Raw genomic sequence first — 25,025 nt, forward strand, 5'->3', positions numbered from 1 at the left:
AATTACTCGACAGCCATGCATCTCACCCATTCCTTTGTATGTGGCCTCAGGGACTGCAACTGCAGGATACGTACCCTTGACAATGCCTGTTCTTGGGGTCAGGGTGCAGCCATCACTACTTCACCAGTAGCCTCATGTGGCACATAGCCACTTTCCTGTACCCCCTACTGCCTCAATGACATTAATAGAGCCATTTCAGCCAAAAGACTATCCTGTACTGGTCACTGCTGACAACGAATTACTTAGACCACCACCTACCATCATGGATGCACTTGCTGCTTCCCCCAGTAGTCAACTGGTTCATCCTGGGGGCTTTCTCATCACAGCTCTCCTACTTCTCCTGCACCCAACCATTTGGGCTTGGAAATGGCTGTAGGGGCCTCTAACACCTCACTGCCCTCTTCCAGCACTTGTATAATGTCTCCAGAATGGGGCTCCCTAAATGAACAGAGAGCAACTGCCCATGTGTGGCCACCCTCCGTTCACCACTAGGTAAGTTCTGAAAATAGCCAAGAGCCAGCTTGTCTATTTTCGACTGTCCCATAGTGGTAAACAGGGAGGTGGTTGTGCTTGCGCAGTGCGCTGTCCATTTACCGTTAAGGGGCTCTCGCTTGGCTATTTTTGGAACTATCCTAGTGATATGTGATCAATGTCCCAGATGGGCCAGCCCCTTTAAGTAAAAAAGATATTACAACAAATAAAAACAAATTCATCACATAAAGCAATTCTTTACATTTTTTATGAGAAAGAAATGTACAAAGTACTGCATTATATAATGTAATCCTCTGAAGTTAGTACTCAAAGATCACAGAAAAATGTGTAGAATCTCTTTCTGTAATACAACCAGTAAAACGGATGTAATTATTAAATGTTGTTCCAAGGGATAACCCATTAATCTCCTATCCACGTGACACATGAAGAATGAAGCTATCTGGGAACACACACCACTGAGAGTCCAGTAACCAAGACCACAAGCAGATTTGGTGTAAAGTCTTTTATTTTTCATAGGCTTCACCTTTCATCACTGAGCTACTGCCTTCCTAAGGCCATAATACAATTACAGCAAACATCAAGGTTAATAAAATATTTAGCCTACTAAAATTATAGCAGGATCAATACAGTTTGGGCCTTTGATCAAACATTTTTGAGTACCGGACATACTCTTTGAAGATGTGAATTCTCGACTAGGATCCCTCTTCTGTGTCAAATATTAATTCCTAGCCCCAGAAGATCAACCAAGGTGGTGCAGACCACAGAATACTCTTAAGTGATAAAGGTATGATTGTTGAGGGCCCCACCACGGTGGCCCTTACTGATAACTAGAGCTGTATTTTTAACTTTTTTTCTGTAAGTAATAAAAATATTACAGATGACTATGTATCTTTAGAGCTTTGCTTTGCTAACAGTGGCCCCAAGATCTATATATCTGTCAATCAAGCGCTGTGCTTCCCTCCAACCAGACATAAGAGCTCCATGCGTTGTCGAATGGAAGTTTCTTTCTGTGGCTTCTCCAGCAAAAAGAACCTGCAACGGCTAAAGAAGACATAGAGTTAGGACTAAGCACATATTATAAACCATTCTTTTGCTCGTATAACACATAAAAACTTTTCAAACTTCAAGTCTCCAACACATTAGGGCACATGTATTAATGCCAACATTGGACACTCATGGCAGTATTGGTAAAAGAGCCTCAGCCGAAACCATCACCACTCGGTGTAACAGATTTGTGGTAATGGTTGTCACTATTGATCCCTGGGACTTGCTTATGAAAGAAGTGCTCAGTCTTTGCTGTTTGTTAATCGACATTCATTTTTCAGGCAAACCATATTGCCAATAATAAGGAGCGCATTGCGGCCGCAGCTGGACTGTGTGATGGCCGCTACATATGACAACACCCTTACAGAACTTATTTGTAGGATGATAGTATCAAATCTAGAGATGCTGACTTGGCAATGTTCAAGGATCACAGATGACACTATACAACACCCCCCACCCATCCCCCACAATATCTGTGGCATTTTATGCCCTGCAAGTAACAAGAAATGTGTTATAATTAATAGGCGCAAGCACTACAAATTATGAAAAGATATTAAAGGATTGTCCAGGATTTTACAAGTGATGGGCTATATGTATTATTAGTTATTTGAAAGCACCATCTGTACATCTAAAAGAGGATATACATATGTAATCTAAAAAAAAGTACAGTGGTACAAAGGAATGAGGGCAGAAAACTTATTGTAGGCATTAGGCTTTACTGAAAAGGTGGGTTTGTATGTTGGTTTTGAAAGTTTGGATATTGGGGGAGAGTCTGATGTGCTGAGGTACAGATAGGCCATCACTATCGGATTGGCAGTCCCATGCTTTGCACTCCGCTATTTCAGAGTAACTGAGGGACTACACCTGTGCGCAGTGAAGACATGACTGAACCCACCAAGCTGGAACCAAGCATTGTGGAGCAGGTAAATATGCTTCCCTTGACAGGTCTCACTGGGTTGGGTATTTAAAAACCGATCTGAAGTTGGACAATCCCTTTAGTGATGCTTTTATATTTATCATACATTTTATGCATTTTTGATATGTTCTACTTTCTGGGTTTCTTTGCCACAATTTTTACTTTGTTGTTTAGTGCCAATTATCATGCACTAATTCAATGGTTGTATTCTGCATATTTTGTTATTGCAAAACTTAAAAGGGTTGTCCAGGATTAGAAAAAACTGGACAACATGACTCCTTTATTCCAAAAACAGCACCATCTCTGTGCATGGGTTGTGACTGGTATTGCTGCTCCCCTCTACTGGAGTCAGTGGGGCGGAGCTGCAATACTGTGCTCAACGTTTGGACAGAGGTACTACTCAGCCCCATTCACTTCAATGAGGCTGAACAAGATACCAAGCACAGCCGCTATACAATGTACAGCACTGTGCTTGGTAAGTTGTGAGAAGGCTGCAGTGCTCACAGGAGCGCCAGAGCCTTATCAAACAGCTGATCGCAGTGTCTTCAGTAGAGTGTCAGACCCCCACCGATCAGATACTAATGACCTATCCTGAGGATAGGTCATCGGTATCAAAGTCTCAGAAAACCCTTTAAAGCTTTGAGAAATTCAACAATGGGAAATTACCATATACAGTACAGACCAAAAGTTTGGACACACCTTCTCATTCAAAGAGTTTTCTTTATTTTCATGACTATGAAGGCATCAAAACTATGAATTAACACATGTGGAATTATATACATAACAAACAAGTGTGAAACAACTGAAAATATGTCATATTCTAGGTTCTTCAAAGTAGCCACCTTTTGCTTTGATTACTTCCAACAGTCTTGAAGGAGTTCCCAGAGATTCTTAGCACAAGTTGACCCTTTTGCCTTCACTCTGCGGTCCAGCTCACCCCAAACCATCTCGATTGGGTTCAGGTCCGGTGACTGTGGAGGCCAGGTCATCTGGCGCAGCAGCCCATCACTCTCCTTCATGGTCAAATAGCCCTTACTTTCAAAGTTTTCCCAATTTTTCGGCTGACTGACTGACCTTCATTTCTTAAAGTAATGATGGCCACTCGTTTTTCTTTACTTAGCTGCTTTTTTCTTGCCATAATACAAATTCTAACAGTCTATTCAGTAGGACTATCAGCTGTGTATCCACCTGACTTCTCATCAAGGCAACTGATGGTCCCAACCCCATTTATAAGGCAAGAAATCCCACTTATTAAACCTGACAGGGCACACCTGTGAAGCGAAAACCATTTCAGGCGACTACCTTTTGAAGCTCATCAAGAGAATGCCAAAAGTGTGCAAAGCAGTAATCAAAGCAAAAGGTGGCTACTTTGAAGAACCTAGAATATGACATATTTTCAGTTGTTTCACACTTGTTTGTTATGTATATAATTCCACATATGTTAATTCATAGTTTTCAGTGTGAATCTACAATTTTCATAGTCATGAAAATAAAGAAAACTCTTTGAATGAGAAGGTGTGTCCAAACTTTTGGTCTGTACTGTATCTATTGCCATCTAAAATTCAGGAAGCCCAATAGAACCACTAAAGTCAGTTCTGAACACAGCATAAATGTGCTTTTTTTTTAGAATTGGTATTTTGTCACTAGGTAAAATACCTAAAATGTAAAAATCCACATAAACACACATTGAGATCTGCATTTTAGATGCCGTTCTTAATAAAGCCCTGCACTGGTGGTGAATCCACCGCAATTATGTAGAAGCGCCGACTCATCCACTTCTTCTCCCACACCATGCCCACTTTTTTAGACCTGGGCTGAGTGGGGAAAAGTCGCAGATTGTGGCGCCTATATTAGGCGTATTTCATAAAAGACCTCCACAGTTTATAATTATACTGCAATATAAACATTTGTTCTTTTGATCCTTTTACAGTTGCCAGTTTTTATACTTTTTTTTAAGGTGGAAACGAATTACTAGTACACAAGTACAGTACTCTATATAGCAAATACAATAAAAATCGAAAGTGAAAAAACATATACTTTACCTTGAGAACTACTTTGTCTGTGGGTAGCGGTTCTGCTAGATTGTCCACATCAATGCCAGAGCTGCCCACTGCTACGTAACTGTAAGAGCCACCAGTGTATGGCTGGCTATGCCACTGAGAACGCACCATGCTGATTGGTGGAGGCAGTTCAGGATCCCCTGCATTAAAATAAAACAATCATCTTTTACTTATGTGGATTTCAATGAGTGGTTTAAAGGGGCTGTGCACATTTGGGGGGGGGGGGGGTCTCCCTTTTGGCCAGACCTGTCAAGGGAAACCTACTTACATGCTTTCTGATTCTGGCTTCTCGTTCCTTCTCTCCCAGCCTCTGCTGCAGTCCGGTTTGATGCCATCTGCAGTCAGTCGCTGGCCCCAGTGGTGACCTGCTCTGCTTATGTCATGACAGATGGTCATGTGATGCATGGTGGTCACTGCAATTGGCTGCAAGCCACATCATGCCGGATATTTACAGCAAGAGAGCAAAGCGAAGTAGCCGAGGCCAGGGAAAGAAGGAGCGAGTAGCTCGCATTGGGGAGCAAGTAAGTAAGCTTCCCTTCACAGGTCTGGCCAAGAGGAGGGGTGGTGTTTGCCAAACCTTCCCCCCTCCCAAATGTGCACAGCCCCTTTAAAGGATAAAAATAATCATTTGAGTTCAAAATTAGGTTTGACAGGTCAAGGCTGTTTCTTCTCCGATAATAATTCATAAACTCTTTTTATCTGTTGTAAAGCTGAGAACCTAGATAAGCCACCTTAAGATCTGTATGGGAGATGACTGTGCTGACCCATTATTACATCGCAGTGCCCTTTTTTTTATGTCCATTCACATTGTCTTTTTGCACATTTTCACTTATATTTGCTCATGATCATGTTTGCCACTATCATGTTTATATCCACATTATTTATATTTATCATGTCATCCAGTGTTTTTTTTCTCCCTTTTACATTCATTATTACACACAAATTACTTCATGCCTATCTCATACTTTTATTATCTATTCAGCACTTTTGATATGTTGAATTAATTGTGTCAGTAACTAATCACACTTAGGCTACATGCACACGACCGTATGTGTTTTGCGGTCAACTAATTGCGGATCCACAAAAAAAATAAAAAAACAGATGATATCCGTATGCCATCCGTTTTTTTTTGCTGATCCATTGTAAAAATGCCTAAAGCGGACAAGAATAGGACATGTTCTATATTTTTGGGGGGGCTACAGACATGCTGATGCGGACAGCACACAGTGTGCTGTCCGCATTTTTCGCTGACCCATTGAAATTAATGGTTCCGCATCCTATCCGCAAAAAAAACAGAGCGGACACAGAAACAAAATATGTTCGTGTGCATGTAGCCTTATTCACATTTCTCACATTCACACAATTTTTTTCACCCACTCATTTAGTATTTTTTGTCTTACATATTCCGTGAATTGGTATTATTATTCATTCACTCTATTTTAATTATTTTTATTTTATTTTTTATTTGTATCTTCATATCCATATTTATACTTCACTCATATTTTCTTCACTCACATCCATATTCATGTACCTATGTGAATATACTAGAGATGAGCGAATTTTTCAAAAATACGATTCGCCGGTTCGCAAAATTATTCAGGAATTACGTTAAAAAACGGCTATTTCCTGGAGCCAAAACGGACCAAATAACTCAAGTATGAACTCAGCCTTACAGGTTAATGTTAGTGTCAAGAAGAAGCGCACTCCTTTTACAGTGTCGTCAGCTGATTCCACATAGATGTCTACACAGTGGCACAATGACAGAGTGTAGAGGTGGCAGCAGCATGAGTAGGCCACAGAGTGGCATGACGACAGAGTCTGGAGGTGGCAGCAGCAGCATCAGGAGGAGGCCACAGAGTGGCACAAAAACAGAGTGTGGAGGTGACGGCAGCATCAGGAGTAGGCCACAGGGTGGCACAATGACAGAGTCTGGAGGTGGCGGCAGCATCAGGAGACCACAGAGTGGCAAAGTAACAGTGTGGATGTGGTGGCAGCATCAGGAGGCCACAGAGTGTTGCTTAAAACATGATTTAATACACGTTTTCCGGCACAAAAGGCTTGGCAAATTGATTGTCCGGAAATTTCCCTTGAAGTTTGGGATAATATATTGGCGAATTTAAGTTTACTTTCTTATAATTTTAATACATTTTTGGTTCAATTTACTATTAAATATTTAATAAATTTAACAAAAAAATTATGTGTTGCCTAAGACAGGAGAGAATCGACCAGTCTTCTGTTTATTCGACAACATGGTTGCAATGGGGAAAGCATTCCAAAAATCAATTTCTTTCCACCTGGAGATGAATTCTGTTAAGAATGATGCAAGTGCAGTATTGGCTGCTCATTGAGCCAGATACTTCTGGGGGGACCTCCCTGGCATGAACGGGCCTCTAGTAGCTACAGACAATGAGAAGACAAAGCTTCAAGATTGCTTGGAGCCCAGAAGAGTTGCGAAGTTCATCAAGTCTGTGTCACATAAAGAATTTCACCACAAAGTAATTTGGCCCATACTGCAAAAGGAGGTGTACAATCACCCATAAATTTTCGCCCCAAAAATTCTGTGACACAAAGAATTTCACCACAAATTAATTGGGTCCATACCGCAAAAGGAGGTGTAGAATCACCCATACGTTTTCCGAAAAAAAGCCAGTGTCACATTAAGAATTTGGCCACTAAGTAATTTAGTCCACACCTCAAAAGGAAATGTACAATCACCCATAAATTTGACGAAAAAAAGCCTGTTTCATATAACAAATTTCACCACTACGTAATTCGGCCCATACCACAAAAGGAGGTGTACAATCACCCATAAAATAGTCGAAAAAAAGCCTGTTTCATATAACAAATTTCACCACTAAGTAATTCGGCCCATACCGCAAAAGGAGGTGTACAATCACCCATAAATTTTACGAAAAAAGGCACTTTCATATAACAAATTTCACCACTAAATAATTCGGCCATACCGCAGAAGGAGGTGTACAATCACCCATAAATTTGTCGAAAAAAAGCCTGTTTCATATAACAAATTTCACCACTAAGTAAATTGGCCCATAACGCAAAAGGAGGAGTATAATCACCCATAAATTTGTCGTAAAAAGCCCATTTCATATAACAAATTTCAGCACTACGTAATTCGGCCTATACCGCAAAACGAGGTGTACAGTCACCCATGAATTTTCCCCAAAAAAGCCTGTTTCATATAACAAATTTCACCACTACGTAATGTGGTCTATACAGCAAAAGGAGGTGTACAAGCACCCATGAAATTTCCCCCAAAAAGCCAGTTTCACAGAAAAAATTTCACCGCAAAAAGGCCTTTACCATATATAACTGCACCGCTGAACTGCAAATAGGCCCAAATTTTTTTCTACTTTTACACAACAGGCTTTTCAACAGAGAAGTACAACGCTGGATGGCGAATATATTTTTATTTCGCCACTAATGCACGGCAAACTGGGATTCAGAATATATCACTGCACCGCAGAACATCAATTAGGACCTAATTTTTTTTCTACTTTTAGGCTGGGTTCACACGAGCGTGTCCGGATTAGGTCCGGATGCGTCCTGGTGTATTGCGGCAAACCCGCGCGAGTAGGTACGCAATTGCAGTCAGTTTTGACTGCGATTGCGTTCCGATGTTCAGTTTTTATCGCGCGAGTGCAATGTGTTTTGCACGCGCGTGATAAAAAACCGACTGTGGTACCCAGACCCGAACTTCTTCACAGAAGTTCAGATTTGGGTTCGGTGTTGTGTAGATGTCATTATTTTCCCTTATAACATGGTTACCACAGGTCCTTTAGCCCACAGCTCATCATTAAAGTAGTAAAGAAGAGAACGGGAACTACGCGAACAAGAGGAGAAGGTGAGTTAATTTTAGTTATTTTTTTAACCCTCAATTGATCACCTACTAAGCATTCTGTTTTCAGAATGCTATTATTTTCCCTTATAACCATGTTATAAGGGAAAATAATACAGTGAATAGATTGTCACCTAGCAACCATGCGTGAAAATCGCACCGCATCTGCACTTGCTTGCGGATGCTTGCGATTTTCACGCAACCCCATTCACTTCTATGGGGCCTGCGTTGCGTGAAAAACGCAGAATATAGAGCATGCTGCGATTTTCACGCAAAACGCACAAGTGATGCGTGAAAATCACCGCTCATCTGAACAGCCCCATAGAAATGAATGGGTCGGGATTCAGTGCGGGTGCAATACGTTCACCTACCGCGGAAATCTCGCCCGTGTGAACGCAGCCTTACACAAAATGCTTTTCAACAGAGAAGTACAACGCAGGACGGCGAATATATTTTTATTTCGCCACTAATACATGGCAAACAGGGCTTCAGAATATATCACTGCACCGCTGAGCGACAAAGATATTTTTTCTTTTTCCACTAAAACACGCAAAAAAGGGCTTTAAAACCGATAACTGCACCGATGAGCAGCAATTTTTTTTTCCCTTTTTTCCACTAATTCACGGAACAAAAGGCTTTAAAACAGATAACTGTACTGCTGAGCGGCAAATATTTGTTTTCTTTTTCCACTAATACACAGAAAAAAGGGCTTTAAAACAGATAACTGCACTGCTGAGCGGCAAAGAAATTTTTCCTTTTTCCACTAATACACGCAAAATAGGGCTTTAAAACAGATAACTGCACCACTAATCGGCAAATATTTGTTTTCTTTTACCACTAATACTCAGAAAAAAGGGCTTTAAAACAGATAACTGCACCGCTGTGCGGCAAATATATTTTACTTTTGCCACTAATACACGACAAAAAGGGCTGTAATTGTCGCCCTTCACCACACAACGGCTAATAAGCCCTTTTTTTCCCATCAATACAAGCTAAAAGATGCTTTAGAACATATAACTGCACCGCACAAGGGCAATTAAAATGTAGAAATATTTCCTTGTAATAAAGCCTGTTAATGGCTGTATCAAACAGCACTTGCACCCTAATAAGACAAGTTTGCTGGAATTACAGAGCTGTATAATGGCAATTTGGATCCCCAGTCAGTGCAGCAAGGTGTAATAGGATTGTTCCTATTACCCAGGCTGTCACCTCCCCGACTGAACCCTGTTCATCAGAAATGCTAGTGGATTGATTCCTCCCTATCCTTTCCCTAAACCTTGAGTAATCTTTCCCTGCACTTGTAAATCGGTTTTTTTCACCACAATCAAGTCTTTCCTATCACTGTTCCTAGCGCCTGCGGACACGTCTCTCCCTGCACTAAGTACGCTGGTGAATGGGAGAATCTAAGATGGCCGCTGTATTTATAGGGCTGTGACATCACAGGGCTGTCTGGCTGCTGATTGGCTGCATGCATGTCAGTATAAGTGATCCCTCGTTCCCAGAGTTCCTTTCTCCATGTCCTCACACGTGTAGCAGCCATTTTAGGAAAAAATGCAATTCGTTACCACAAAGTGCAAGGAAATTCACATTCGGTGCGAATCGAATTTTTCCTGAAATTCGGATCGAATTCCACTTCGTCAGCTTCGATTCGCTCATCTCTAGTATATACCATATGAATTCAAGAGATTTTTTTATTATTTATTTAATGTATTTATGGTTTTATTTTAGATTTATTAATTGGTATATACCGTATATTGGTGCATATTTTATATATATGGATTTTGCCCTTATAGTCTCTCATTCAGTCTTTATGCCTGTATTACTTTATGATTTATATTGTCTTGCTTCAATCATGTATATGTAACGTGCCACCCCCCAGGGCCGATTGTGTCCCAGGTTTTTAGGAATGCAGAGTGGTGTGGTGCCGCCTCAATAGTTTTCTGTGTGTGTGTGTCACGGAGCTCCTACCTGTATACCCTCGCTCCCCAGGGTTAGGCTCAAGTTCAACAGCTTTACTTGAATCAACTTGCATCTGTACAAGAAGTGGTGTTTCTCTTGGTTCCAGCAGGTTTTGGCATAAACTGGCAGGCAAACTGAAATATTCTGCTTTATCTCTCTGCTGTGCTAAACTCTGCTTTAGTCTGGGCGCTGGACTTTAGGGCTGGCCTGGTACCAGTAGTGGGGTGACCCCCTCGCGATACTCCGTCGGTTAATCTGTAAAGAGTCAGGGTGATTCTCCTCTTGTTCCAACTCTAGACTAGACTAAGATTCACTAAGAATGACCAAACACTTCCTACAGCTCCTCCCTTGGTAGGAATCAGGACTAGCCCCCTTCTGCCCAAAAGGGGGGAGAATGGAATGGTAAGTTCCATTCTATCTAAAGATCTCTCTGCCATATACGCTGCCACCTGCTGGTGAACCAGGCATATAACATGAACATAACAGTTTTATAGCAATATTATGAATGCACAGTGTGAGACGACCTGGAATAAATACACAAATGACATTATTGTTAGCCATTAGAGACAGTAGTAGGGTAAAGGAATAGTAATACCACTCTGGTGTATTACATATATATTATCTAAATATGACAATTATGTTTGTAATAATGTTTAATCATGCAGTTTGAATTACAGTTATGCTATTTTTATATTTTTGTATTATGATTGTAGTAATTATTATCTTTATATGCAATAACACTAACCCAGGTCACATACCATATTAAATATGGCTGCCGTGGTGCAGGCTCTGCCCTGCAAATGCTCCAGCCCGTGGCGCGTCCCCAGCTCCGAGGTGACATAGACTGAGCAATTTCCTGAGCGCTCCGTGTCTTCCAGACATTTCACATGGCTGACAGCATGGCGTGAATGCACATAACGCGCCATGTAATGAGCGGCAGCAGATTTTTTTGTGATTATCACCTACTCAGATCCTATGGTATATTAACTCCTGACTTTACATTGAAAGTCAATGGGGGACGGATCCGTTTGCAATTGCACCATATTGTGTCAACGTCAAACGGATCCGTCCCCATTGACTTGCATTATAAGTCAGGACGGATCCGTTTGGCTCCGCACGGCCAGGCGGACACCAAAATGACTTTTTTTTTCATGTCCGTGGATCCTCCAAAAATCAAGGAAGACCCACAGACGAAAAAACGGTCACGGATCATGCAAAAACGGAACCCGTTTTTGCGGTCCGCAAAAAAAAAACAATAGACCGCAAAAAAAACACAATATGGGGTGTGGCATTTCTATTGGGTGACCTCTTTGCAATCATGAATATAATTATTCATTTTGTTGCTCATTGTTTTGGCTTATCATACTTTCCTACACCCACTGGTCAAAATACCGCCCATATCAGTATATATACTTCCCACTGTTATCCAACCAGCCATTACCCCTTGAAAAAGACGGATGCGGCCTGCTGTAGCACAGGATTTTTCACTGCTGGTTGGTATGTTACTTGTGATTTGCTAATCATCTTAATTATTTTTCTACTGTTGAGTGGCCATAGGTTCCATGTGAACATTGTGTGCATAAAGTCTCTGTCCTAGTTATATGTAATGCTTAAAGTAACAGCTTCTATTGAAACTGTACTACCAGTCTGTTTACTATTGCACTGGCACTTTTCTTGTTTGTATCCTGTTCTCAGACCACCACTAAAGCGTTGTTTTTAACTTGTTTGTCTTGCGCCAATCATGTTTACATTTTGATGTCAATAAAATGCATTTTTTTTTATCATGTTTATGTTGTGGTGATTTCATTACAATATTTCAAGTATAACTGCCATTTCACTGCCAAAAATAAAATTCCTAACATATGTGATGCTGAAGGGAAGATATTCATGAAGCTTTATTTTTCTGTACATTTTTCCTTTCTGATGTCTGTAATCAGCCCTTAGCAACCCTATTTCTATGGATCTCTATTTCATCATCTTCCTAAAATGGCCTCTTCTGCACTCCCTGTGGTGATCTTTGCCATGTCCTTGAGGCCATCCTGTATTTCCATCACTTCCCATAACCCCTTGCTCTCCTCACATGAACTAACAGGACCAATCAGAATGCAGATAACCTCACCCACTACCTCAGAGCAGTGTGTATTCTCTCACATACAGCTAACCAAAGACAAGCCCTGCAATTACATGATATCAGTATGCATTTGTTTTAGCCTCTCAATAGTCACGTTAAAAAGTTTTTTAGGAACCATTTTGGGGAATATATAGTGTTTTAAATAACTTTTATTGTTTTATTTTTAGGGGGAAAGATAAAAAAACAAAATTTTTTACATTATCTTGTGGAATGTTTTTACGGCGTTCACTGTGTGGTACTTTACTATCGTTCTCTCCTCCACACTGACAAGGGGGGGGGCTGCTTTAGCTGCTAATATCTCTGGTTTGGTACCAGCTAGAGATATGGGCCTTATATAGTTTGAAGTCTGACATTCCAACCTTTCAGACAATACCAGAATGACAGTAATATGTTCAGTACAGGAGAAGATATCACTGATAGAATCAGGATGCTGTGAATGAAGCTGAAAGTGAAAGTAAAAGCAGGTTTTACCCGCTATTATTCCCGACTTCTCCTTTGTTGCTTGGACTTTAGCTGTTATGTCAGCTTTCAAACAAGACCAGTTGCATGTTTCTAGCTGCTACTAATCAGGAGATAGCAGCATCTAAAGCAGCCCTCCACTTTCTGCCAGAGCCCAGGCACTAAAGGCCTGTGCTTCTCCTCCCTATCCAAAGAGAATTAAGTACTGTAATAAACAGACCCTTATTTCTGATATTTAAGGACTCTATATTGACAGGGAGTGTTCCACAGGATTGGCGCTTAGCAAATGTGGTGCCAATATTCAAAATGGGTTCAAACACAGGGTTTGGAAGCTATGGGCCTGTAGGTCCAACTTGTTGTGGGTAAACTGTTTGAAGGTTTTCTAAGTGATGCTATCCTGGAGTATCTCAATGAAAATAAGTGTATAACACCATACCAGCATGGGTTTATGAGGGATCGGTCTTGTTATTTGTTACAACTTCATTTTTCTCATAAATGCGGGCAAAGATGAGGATTAGACTAAAACTGATATCTTCTGCTGACCAGTGCACTGGTTAGGTTAGCCTGCTTTACTGCTATAAATCATAGGGAACTATAACAAGCAATCATCTGATTGTTTCTCTCCTTTATGAAACAGAAATACGCCGAAATTTGGCTGGCAGGCCTGTCTCATTTACCATTTTCTATGCCTCTTTTAGGCGTAAAAAATCGTCTTAATGTACGACAGCTAGAAAGAAGATTTTTCCATCGCACTATACACTTCTAGTTTCTATAGTTATGACCACCCTGCAATCCAGCAGTAGTTGCCGTGCTTTCACACTATAGGAAAAAGTGCTGACCTTTCTGGTGGCTAGGATCGTCGAAGTGTGTATAGGATGGCGCTTTTTCCTATAGTGTGCAAGCACGGCCACCACTGCTGGATTGCAGGGTGGTCATAACCATGGAAACGAGAAGTGTATAGTGCAATGGAAAAATAAAGCTAGCAAAGCAAGCAATATTGACAAAATACTTTAGTAAGTGCCTATTAACTTTTTCTACATGATAAATGACATTTGCTGAAGTGAGACAACCCCTTTAACACTTTCAGGACCTTGCAATTTTCCTTTTTTTTGTGTTTTTATTTTTTACTCACTGCCTTCCCAGAGCCATATTTTTATCAATTTTTTTCTGTTCACATAGCCATATGGGGGCTTGATTTTTGTGGTACAAGTTGTACTTTCTAATGGCAACATTCAATATTGCATACGATGTAGCTGTAAAAAAATCCAAATAAGGCCTCCTGCACACGACCGTTTTTTTTTGCGGTCCGCAAAAATGGGTTCCGTTTTTCCGTGATCCGTGACCGTTTTTTCGTCTGTGGGTCTTGCTTGATTTTTGGAGGATCCACGGACATGAAAAAAAAAGTCGTTTTGGTGTCCGCCTGGCCGTGCGAAGCCAAACGGATCCATCCTGACTTATAATGCAAGTCAATGGGGACGGATCCGTTTGACGTTGACACAATATGGTGCAATTGCAAACGGATCCGTCCCCCATTGACTTTCAATGTAAAGTCAGGAGTTAATATACCATAGGATGAGTTTTCTCCAATCCAATGGTATATTTTAACTTGAAGCGTCCCCATCACCATAGGAACGCCTCTATGTTAGAATATACCATCGGATTTGAGTTACATCGTGAAACTCATATCCGACAGTATATTCTAACACAGAGGCGTTCCCATGGTGATGGGGACGCTTCTAGTTAGAATATACTAGGAACTGGGTACATGACTGAGGCAGCACCCGATCTCTTACAGGGGGCTGTGATCCGCACAATTAACCCCTCAGGTGCCACACCTGAGGGGTTAATTGTGCGTATCTTAGCCCCCTGTAAGGGATCAGGGGCTGCCAGGCAGGAGGGGGCAGACCCGGCCAGTGCGCCCCCCCCGCCCCCCTCCCTCCCTCTATTGTATAATCATTGGTGGCCAGTGTGCGGCCGTCCCCAGCCCCCCCTCCCTCCCTCTATTGTATTATCATTGGTGGCCAGTGTGCCCCCCCTCTATTGTATTAATATCATTGGTGGCCAGTGTGCGGCCTCCCCTCTCCCCCCCCCCCCCGATCATTGGTGGCAGCGGAGAGTTCCGATCGGAGTCCCAGTTTAATCGCTGGGGCTCCGATCGGTAACCATGGCAACCAGGACGCTACTGCAGGCCTGGTTGCCATGGTTACTTAGCAATATTACAATATTAGAAGCATCATACTTACCTGCTGCGCTGTCTGTGTCCGGCCGGGAGCTCCTCCTACTGGTAAGTGACAGGTCTGTGCGGCGCATTGCTTAATGATCTGTCACTTACCAGTAGGAGGAGCTCCCGGCCGGTCACAGACAGCGCAGCAGGTAAGTATGATGCTTCTAATATTGTAATATTGCTAAGTAACCATGGCAACCAGGCATGCAGTAGCGTCCTGGTTGCCATGGTTACCGATTGGAGCCCCAGCGATTAAACTGGGACTCCAATCGGAACTCTCCGCTGCCACCAATGATCGGGGGGGGGGGGGGGAGGCCGCACACTGGCCACCAATGATATTACAATAGAGGGAGGGGGGGGCCGGGGGAGGCCGCACACTGGCCACCAATGATATTACAATAGAGGTAGGGAGGGGGGGCTGGGGGGGGCCGCACACTGGCCACCAATGAATACAATAAAGGGAGGGAGGGGGTCCGGGGGAGGCCGCACACTGGCCACCAATGATATTACAATAGAGGGAGGGTCTGCCCCCTCCTGCCTGGCAGCACCTGATCTCTTACAGAGGGCTAAAATATGCACAATTAACCCCTCAGGTGTGGCACCTGAGGGGTTAATTCTGCGCATCACAGCCCCCTGTAAGAGATCGGGTGCTGCCAGGCAGCAGGGGGCAGTCATGTACCCAGTTCGTAGTATATTGTAACTAGAAGCGTCCCCATCACTATGGGAATGCCTCTGTGTTAGAATATACTGTCGGATTTGAGTTTTCACGAAAAGCTTTTATGCAGACGGATCTTCGGATCCGTCTGTATGAAAGTACCCTACGGCCACGTATCACGGACGCCAATCTTGTGTGCATCCGTGAAAGGACCCATTGACTTGAATGGGTCCGTGAACCGTTGTCCGTCAAAAAAATAGGACAGGTCATATTTTTTTGACGGAAAGGAAACCCGGATCACGGATGCGGCTGCAAAACGGTGCATTTTCCGATTTTTCCACGGACCCATTGAAAACGCCACAACGGCCACGGGTGCACACAACGGTCGTGTGCAGGAGGCCTAAGGTGGAATTTGAGAATAAAAATGCAATTCTACCACAGTTTTATGAGTTTTGTTTTTACTCCATTCCCATTGTGGTAAAACTGACCCACGCCCGTTATTCTCTGAGTCATAATATGGCAATACCTCATTCTTATAGTTTTTGTTGTGTTTTACTACTTTAAAAAATTAAAACAAGAAAAAAATTCTCTTTGTATGGCCATATTCTGACCCCATAACTTTTTTATTTTTTATTTATGTTTACAGATTTGTGTAAGGGTTCATTTTGAGGGGTGATTTCATATCATTATTAATTTAATTCTTTCGGAGAAGTGAAGTGACGAAAAAATAACAAATTGGTCATTTTGAATTTTTTTCCATTACGCTGTTCACCATATGGGATAAAGATTATTATATTTTAAGAGTATGTGCGTTTTCAGCCACGCCCATGCCCCCGATAGTTATTTTTTTATTGACTTGTTCATCGGGTTATCAGCTGCACCTTTACATGAGCAGATTGTCGGGTTGTTGTTTGTTCCCAGTAATCTGCCCAATTTTCACCCTGTGTAAATCCACCTTAAGTCTAGTGCCTTTTACCAGATGCTGAATTGCTTCTATGAATAGTGGTGAGTGGACACAAAGGGAACTGGGTGGGACTGGTCATATATAGATAGTCATTGGGCTTTGCTTATTGTAAAGAAAATTTGAAAAATCTTTTGTACGCCTTTTATGTTTTTTGGTCGATCTTTTTCGACCAATTTTAGACTAATCTGTATGGGTACCTTTTGTGTGCATGTTCATAAGTTAATATTGGGCTGAAAACTGTATTAAAGCAATTGTTTGGGCTTTACTAATGATAGACAGGGGCGTAGCTATAGGGGGTGCAGAGGTAGCAGTTGCTACCGGGCCCAGGAGCCTGAGGGGCCCAAAGACCCTTGGGCCACATAAGAAGACACTGATATTATAGAAAGTGTATGCAATTTACACCTCTGGCTGGACAGAAGGGGTTAGGTTAAGAATTTGGTATGGAGGAGGGGGGGGGGGGTGCAGTTTCAATTTTTGCCTCATGCAGCACGAAGGTTTGAGGGAAGGGGGGCCCAAGCTGAACTCTTGCACCAGGGCCCATGAGCCTTTAGCTACGCCTCTGATGATAGACCATCAATAGCTGATCCAACACAGAGCTGTGTATATTTCCTGGGGATAGGCTATCACTTAATAATGTCCAGACAACCCCTTTTATGTAATAACAAAGACCATTAAAGGAATATAAGGGAGTTTGCCCATCTGGACCACCCTTTTCTATATGTGGGGAATATGGAACTACCCTATTTGAGTCTGTTAAGGTGAATAATAATTAAAAAAAATGTAAGCTTTTTACGCATTCTGAACTTTTTTTCATTGCATTCAGCTCAAAGGAAAATCCCTTTGAAGAAATACAATCAAAGATCTGTTTATTTCAAGCAATAAAAAAGAAATAATGTAAAAACACCTACAAAAGAGACGGTAATTAAATTAACCAGAAATGGAGCTTCAAAAACAGATAGAGGAATTAGGCCTCTTTCACACGGGCGTCATGTTTTTGGGGCGGATAAGATGCGGGTGCGTTGCAGCAAAATGCATGATTTTTCCCCGCGAGTGCAGAACATTGTAATGCGTTTTGCATTTGCGTGAGAAACTTCACAGAAGTTCGGGTTAGGCGTTGCGTAGATTTTATTATTTTCCCTTATAACATGGTTATAAGGGAAAATAATAGCATTCTTAATACAGAATGCATAGTACAATAGGGCTGGAGGGGTTAAAAAAAAATAATTTTTTTTTTAACTCATCTTAATCCACTTGTTCGCGCAGCCCGGCTTCTCTTCTGTCTTCATCTTTGCTGTGCAGTAGGAATAGGACCTTTGATGACGTCACTGCGCTCATCACATGGTCAAAACAAGTGGATTAAGGTGCGTTAAATTTATTTACATATTTCTTAACCCCTCCAGCCCTATTGTACTATGCATTCTGTATTAAGAATGCTATTATTTTCCCTTATAACCATGTTATAAGGGAAAATAATAATGATCGGGTCCCCATCCCGATCGTCTCCTAGCAACCGTGCGTGAAAATCGCACTGCATCCGCACTTGCTTGCGGATGCTTGCCATTTTCACGCAGCCCCATTCACTTCTATGGGGCCTGCGTTGCGTGAAAAACGCACAAAATAGAGTTTGCTGCAATTTCCACGCAACGCACAAGTGATGCGTGAAAATCACCGCTCATGTGCACAGCCCCATAGAAATGAATGGTTCCGGATTCAGTGCGGGTGCAATGCGTTCACCTCACGCATTGCACCCGCGCGGAAAACTCGCCCGTGTGAAAGGGGCCTTAGAGACATGTATTATCATTTACCTGTGAATTTTCTGAAAAAATCAGTCATTGTTGATAAAATGTCTTCATCTGTTAATGTTTCCATATATTTAGACTGCTCTCCAGCAATGAATCCACAGAGCACATGCCCCATCCTGCCAGAACAAAACATGTCAGAATTTTGATTTGGTTTGATTCAACTTTATTGTCATTACACATGTATAAATACAGGGTAACGAAATACAGTTTGCATCTAATCAGAAGTGCAAAGAGCAGCAAGTGCAATAAAAAACACGTTATACTGTATATAGATAAGGATATTGTAGAAAGTAGGAATAGTTAAGTACAGATTATGTACAAATAAGTGTCAAATGGGGAAGGGGAAAACACCAGACACACACAAAAAGAAACAGTCTAGGCCTCAAAAGCTTAGGAAGAGGGTTGGTGACCTCCTAGTAATCCCTAGGCCATTCCCTAACTCCTGACAGTATGAGCAGATCCTGATGGTGGAAATGCTTATACGCCGGATACATATGCCCTGCTAAGGGCTCTTTCACACTTGCGTTCTTTTCTTCCGGCATAGAGTTCCGTCGTCGGTGCTCTATGCCGGAAGAATCCTGAGCAGTTTTATCCTAATGCATTCTGAATGGAGAGAAATCCGTTCAGGATGCATCAGGATGTCTTCAGTTCCGGACCGGAACGTTTTTTTGGCCGGAGAAAATACCGCAGCATGCTGCGCTTTTTGCTCCGGCCAAAAATCCTGAACACTCGCCGCAAGGCCGGATCCGGAATTAATGCCCATTGAAAGGCATTAATCCGGATCCGGCCTTAAGCTAAACGTCGTTTCGGCGCATTGCCGGATCCGACGTTTAGCTTTTTCTGAATGGTTACCATGGCTTCCAGGACGCTAAAGTCCTGTTTTCCATGGTAAAGTGTAGTGGGGAGCGGGGGAGCAGTATACTTACCATCCGTGCGGCTCCCTGGGCGCTTCAGAGTGACGTCAGGGCGCCCCACTCTCATGGATGACGTGTCGCATGGGTCACGTCATCCATGCGCATGGGGCACTCTGACGTCATTCTGGAGCGCCCCGGGAGCCGCACGGACTGTAAGTATACTACTCCCCCGCTCCCCACTACTACTATGGCAGCCAGGACTTTAATAGCGTCCTGGGTGCCATAGTAACACTGAACGCATTTTGAAGATGGATCCGTCTTCAAATGCTTTCAGTTCACTTGCGTTTTTCTGGATCCGGCGTGTAATTCCGGCAAATGGAGTACACGCCGGATCCGGACAACGCAAGTGTGAAAGAGCCCTAAAACTGACAAGCCCTAGGATAGGTAGCAGGATACGAGACAGCTGGTTCCTTCCCAGATGAGGAAACCCGTGTCTCCCTGAGGCCTAGAACCAAAACACATCAGAGAACAACAAACAGAAAAGGCAACTTGTACTTAGCTTTGAGATGTATGGAGAAGCAGGAGATCCAAGACAAACAAGCTCTAGCAAATCCAAGAAGAAATATCAACCGCATGGTCAGCAGTGTGAGGCAGACCTAAATATAGCCTCATCACTGATAACAAGCAGATCCTGAGGAGAGGTGAGATCCTGCCAAATAACATACAAAGAGGAAAACAGAGAGACCTGTCAGATAACCTCATGTGCAGCAAGTCTATCCGATCTTCTCACCTATGTCACGGGAGGGACCGTGACAGTACCCCCCTTCTACAGGTGACCTCCGGACACCCAGGACCGACCTTATCAGGATGCGCCCTGTGAAAGGTCTTCACAAGTCGACTGGCATTTACGTTGGTCGCTGGAACCCACATTCTTTCCTCCGGACCATAACCCTTCCAGTGCACGAGATACTGAAGAGATTCACGAAAAATACGTGAGTTCACTATTCTGGCAATCTGAAACTCAAGATTACCATCAACCATGACAGGAGGGGGTGGCAGGGAGGACGGTTCAGCAGGTTCGACATATCTTTTAAGCAATGACTTGTGAAACACATTATGAATTTTCAAAGCCTGTGGAAGTTCAAGACGAAAAGCCACCAGATTAATAATGGCAGAGATCTTGTATGGCCCAATAAATCTTGGCCCCAACTCCCAAGAGGGTACCTTCAACTTAATGTTTCTTGTGGGCAGCCACACAGAATCATCCACTCTCAGGTCCGGACCACTCATACGTCTCTTGTCAGCCATACGTTTATACTTTTTGCCCATTTTATTTAAATTGTTTAGAATCTTCCGCCAAATAGACGACAACGAAGAGGAGAATCTTTCCTCTTCAGGTATACCAGAAGTCTCAGTACCAGAAAATGTGCCAAACTGCGGATGGGACCAATATTCACCAAAAAATGGCAACTTATCAGTGGACTCCTGTCTACGGTTATTTATGGCAAACTCGGCCAACGACAATAATGAAAACCACTCTTCTTGATTCTCAGAGACAAAACATCTCAAATAAGTCTCCAGATTATGGTTAGTGCGCTCAGTCTGTCCATTCGACTGAGGATGAAAGGCAGAAGAGAAGGACAATTGGACCCCCAGAGGAGTACAGAACGCCTTCCAGAATCTGGAAACAAATTGAGACCCTCTATCAGACACCACATCAAAGGGAATGCCGTGTAGTTTCACAATGTTATTGACAAACACTTGAGTGAGAGTTTGGCATTAGGTAAACCTGATAATGGTATAAAGTGCGCCATCTTTCTGAAGCGGTCAACAACCACCAGAATCACCGTTTTCCCAGAGGAATTAGGCAAATCTGTTATAAATTCCATGGACAAATGAGTCCAGGGTCGGGATGGGATAGACAAGGAAAGTAGTGATCCTGAAGGCCAAGTATGAGTCACCTTGGCACGTGCACAAGTCTCACAAGCTGCCACATATCACTCAACACATTTACGTAACCCTGGCCACCACAATCTCCGGGAAATGAGATCCACAGTGGATCTGCTCCCAGGGTGTCCCGTAAGAACAGTATAGTGATGTTCCTTAAACACCTTGTGTCATAGTTCTGAAAGGACAAACAACTTCCCTGGAGGACAGGAATCAGGTGCCTCTCACTGGGCCTCCAACACCTCTGCCTCAAGTTCAGGATAAAGGGTGGATACAACCACCCCATCAGCCAATATTGAACCAGGATCCTCTGAATCACGCCCCCCGGAAAGTGAAGTAACAATGAAATTAAGTCTAGTAAAAATCAACGACCATCTGAACTGCCTTGGGTTCAGACGTTTAGCCGACTCCAGGTAAGCCAGATTTTTGTGATCAGTAATTACCGTAATGGGATGAATTGCTCCTTCTAACCATTGACACCATTCCTCAAAAGCCAATTTAATGGCCAGCAACTCTCTATTACCTACATCATCATTTCTTTTGGCAGAGGAGAGTTTTTTTTAGAGAAAAAAGCACAAGGGTACCATTTGCTAGGAAAAGGACCCTGTGACAAGACTGCTCCAACCCCTACCTCTGATGCGTCAACTTCCACAATGAATGGTTGTGACACATCAGGTTGCATTAGAATAGGAGCAGAAGCAAAACATTCCTTTATCACTGAAAAAGCATATAATGCTTCTTAAGACCAGACTGAGAAATCTGCGCCTTTCTTAGTCATATCAGTTAAAGGTTTAACAACAGTTGAGTAATTCAAGATAAATTTACGGTAGTAGTTGGTGAACCCTAAAAATTGCATGAGTGCCTTCAGAGCTTCGGGTCGATCCCAATCCACCACAGCACGGACTTTTTCCGGATCCATACAAAAACCCAAAGAGGAGAGTAGGTACACCAGGAATTGCAGTTCTGGGACCGTAAATACACACTTCTCCATTTCATCATACAATTTATTCTCTCTTAGGATCTGTAAGACCTGTCTCACGTGATCCTCATGCGTCTCCATATCAGGGGAATAAATTAAAATATCATCCAGATGAACCACCACAAAACTGCCCACCAGATAATGAAAGATGTCATTGATGAAGTGTTGAAAAACAGCAGGAGCATTGGTCAAACCAAAAGGCATGACCAGATTCTCAAAATGACCCTCAGGAGTATTAAAGGCCGTTTTCCATTCATCCCCTTCCTTGACTCTTATCAGATTATATCCCCCGCTCAAATCCAACTTAGAGAACACCTTGGCGCCGCAATCTGATTGAATAAATCTGTGATCAAAGGAAGGGGATAGGGATCACGTATAGTGATGCGATTAAGCTTACGGAAGTCCAAATATGGCCTAAGAGTTCCATCCTTTTTTTTAACAAAGAAGAACCCTGCAGCCACTGGTGATTTGGATGGTCTTATATGACCTTTAGCGAAACTCTCGGTGATATACTCTTGCATGGCTACTATTTCGGGTTCAGAAAGATTATACAACCGAGACTTTGGCAATCTAGCTCCGGGAATAAGGTTGACGGGGCAATCATACTCCCAATGAGGCGGCATCTCCTGGTCTCCACCCTCAGAGAAAACTTCAGAAAAATCCGAAAGGAAAGAAGGTAACATTTTAGTAGTTACAACAGAAAGCGATGTGCTGAGACAGTTGTCAAGGCAGTAATCACTCCAATCAAGAATCTGTCTCGCTTGCCAATCGATGGTAAGGTTATGTTTGGTTAACCATGGTAAACCTAGCACCAGAGCAGCAGGCAAACCCTCTAGCACAAAACACAAAATATGATAATCTCCCACCTTTAGGCGAATGTCCTGCACCATTTGAGACAGACACTTTTGAGAGAGAGGGGTGTAATCAATCGCAAACACAGAACTATTTTTTTTTTTTTTTTAATAGTATCTTTTTATTTATTAATTTAGCAAAAAGCATAACAAACACATCAAATACAGACAATCATCAATTGAGTCCAGTACAAATCAAATACATGGGATCAATCATAACAGTTCCTCATGACCCAAGTTCGGGACAGAAGAAAAAGATATCACTTTCAGGATGAACAGTACCCAACATATCAATCCTAAGGAAGATTAAAAGTACTGCACACACACACACACATTCACACACGCCTTCATTGGTCAGAACAGTCTTTCAGTCATCTATGGTACTAGAGTCTGGGCTCCAATCCAGGGGTCCCATATCTTCATGAAGCGATCAGGGGTCCCTCTTCTCTCATACACAAACTTGTATAATTCAAGATCAGCATTAACTAGATGTACCCATTGTTGCACAGTAGGATTCTTAGGAGGTTTCCAGTTGAGAAGGATAGTTTTCCTAGCATAATATAAGAGTATTCTATACAGCTTCCTGCCAAAATTGGTTGGAACAATCTCGTTGGCTACTCTCAACAGACTAGTGAGCTCAGTACAAACGTTAGGAAAGCCTAGTTTGTCATTAAAATATTTATGGATCTCTTCCCAGAAGCCATGAATAATCGGACACTGCCAAACCATGTGTATAAGACAACCGTTTTCATGTCCACATCTTGTACAATGAGGGTTCGGAAATTTACCCATTTTAAATAGCCTCACAGGAGTATAATAAATCCTATGAAGCCATTTAACTTGAATCAACTGATCCCTAGCACTTACCACTGTAGATCTCCATGTACAGCTAGATTCTTTAACATGAACATCTTCCAAACCTTCAATGTCCCTTTTCCACCTAACAAATGCCCTGTCTAGGGGGGAGTCCTGCAACGCCATCAACGACGCATACAGGGTCGACACTGGTTTGACCAACGGAACCCTCCTAATCGCTGCCTCAACTGTACCACACTCCAGTTTTAAAGGTTCTCTACCAAACTGAGCCTGACAGGCATGCCTGAGTTGAAGATATCTATACAAACAACGCTGGGGCAAATTAAATTCCTGTTTCAAACTATTAAAGGTTCTAAATAGGCCCTTATCATATAGCTGGGTAAGGTAGCGCACCCCCCTCTGAGGCCAAAATTCAAACTCCCGTAGTGAGAACAGCTCCGGAAACACTCTGTTTCTCCACAAAGGCAAATATGGCGACCAAGTAATATCATTCTCATCAGGGTTACATTTCTGACCCCATCTGACCCACATCTGTACTGCAGCAGCCATCGATTGGGTGTAGTGTACTGTAGACCTAGCCCCCCTCCTATATGCCAAGTTCGTAAGTGCCTCATAGGACCCCAATAAAGCTGCCTCCAACACTACCGCCGGGTTACCTGAGTCAGCCCGTACCCACCACGCCACATAGCTTAGCTGCACCGCTACATAGTACATGTACAGGTTTGGCAAGGCAAGACCCCCCCGCAGGTAAGACGCCTGGAGGGTGGATCTCGCTATTCTGGGAGAAGACTTATTCCATAGAAAGGGAGCGATTATTCTATCCAAAGTAGCAAAATGTCTCTTGGGGAGTAACACTGGGGCAGCCCTATATAAGTATAGCAATTTTGGGAGAAGAATCATTTTTACCACATTGATACGCCCAATCAGAGTTAAAGGAAGGTTTTCCCAAGCCTCTAGCTTTCGAGTAATGGATTGCATTGTAGGAGCAACATTCAAATCATAAAATTTTGCCACTT

At 42.6% G+C, this 25,025-nt stretch overlaps 1 protein-coding gene across 2 annotated transcripts in view; it reads right to left on the reverse strand.

Moving 5' to 3' along the window:
• Nucleotides 1-1,369: 1,369 nt before the first annotated feature.
• The window catches only part of LOC121003238 (peroxisomal N(1)-acetyl-spermine/spermidine oxidase-like), a 130,199-nt gene continuing 106,543 nt past the window's right edge, over nucleotides 1,370-25,025 (reverse strand). For both annotated transcript variants that reach the window (XM_040434908.1, XM_040434907.1), the window contains 3 exons: nucleotides 18,566-18,678; nucleotides 4,495-4,652; nucleotides 1,370-1,533 (listed from right to left, as the gene is read on the reverse strand). In XM_040434908.1, the coding sequence (XP_040290842.1) occupies nucleotides 1,384-1,533; nucleotides 4,495-4,652; nucleotides 18,566-18,678 (421 nt within the window). In that variant the 3' untranslated portion in view covers nucleotides 1,370-1,383. The remainder of the gene's footprint in view (nucleotides 1,534-4,494; nucleotides 4,653-18,565; nucleotides 18,679-25,025) is intronic.

Source organism: Bufo bufo, chromosome 6 (genome assembly GCF_905171765.1).
Source record: "Bufo bufo chromosome 6, aBufBuf1.1, whole genome shotgun sequence".
NCBI classification, from domain to species: Eukaryota; Metazoa; Chordata; class Amphibia; order Anura; family Bufonidae; genus Bufo; species Bufo bufo.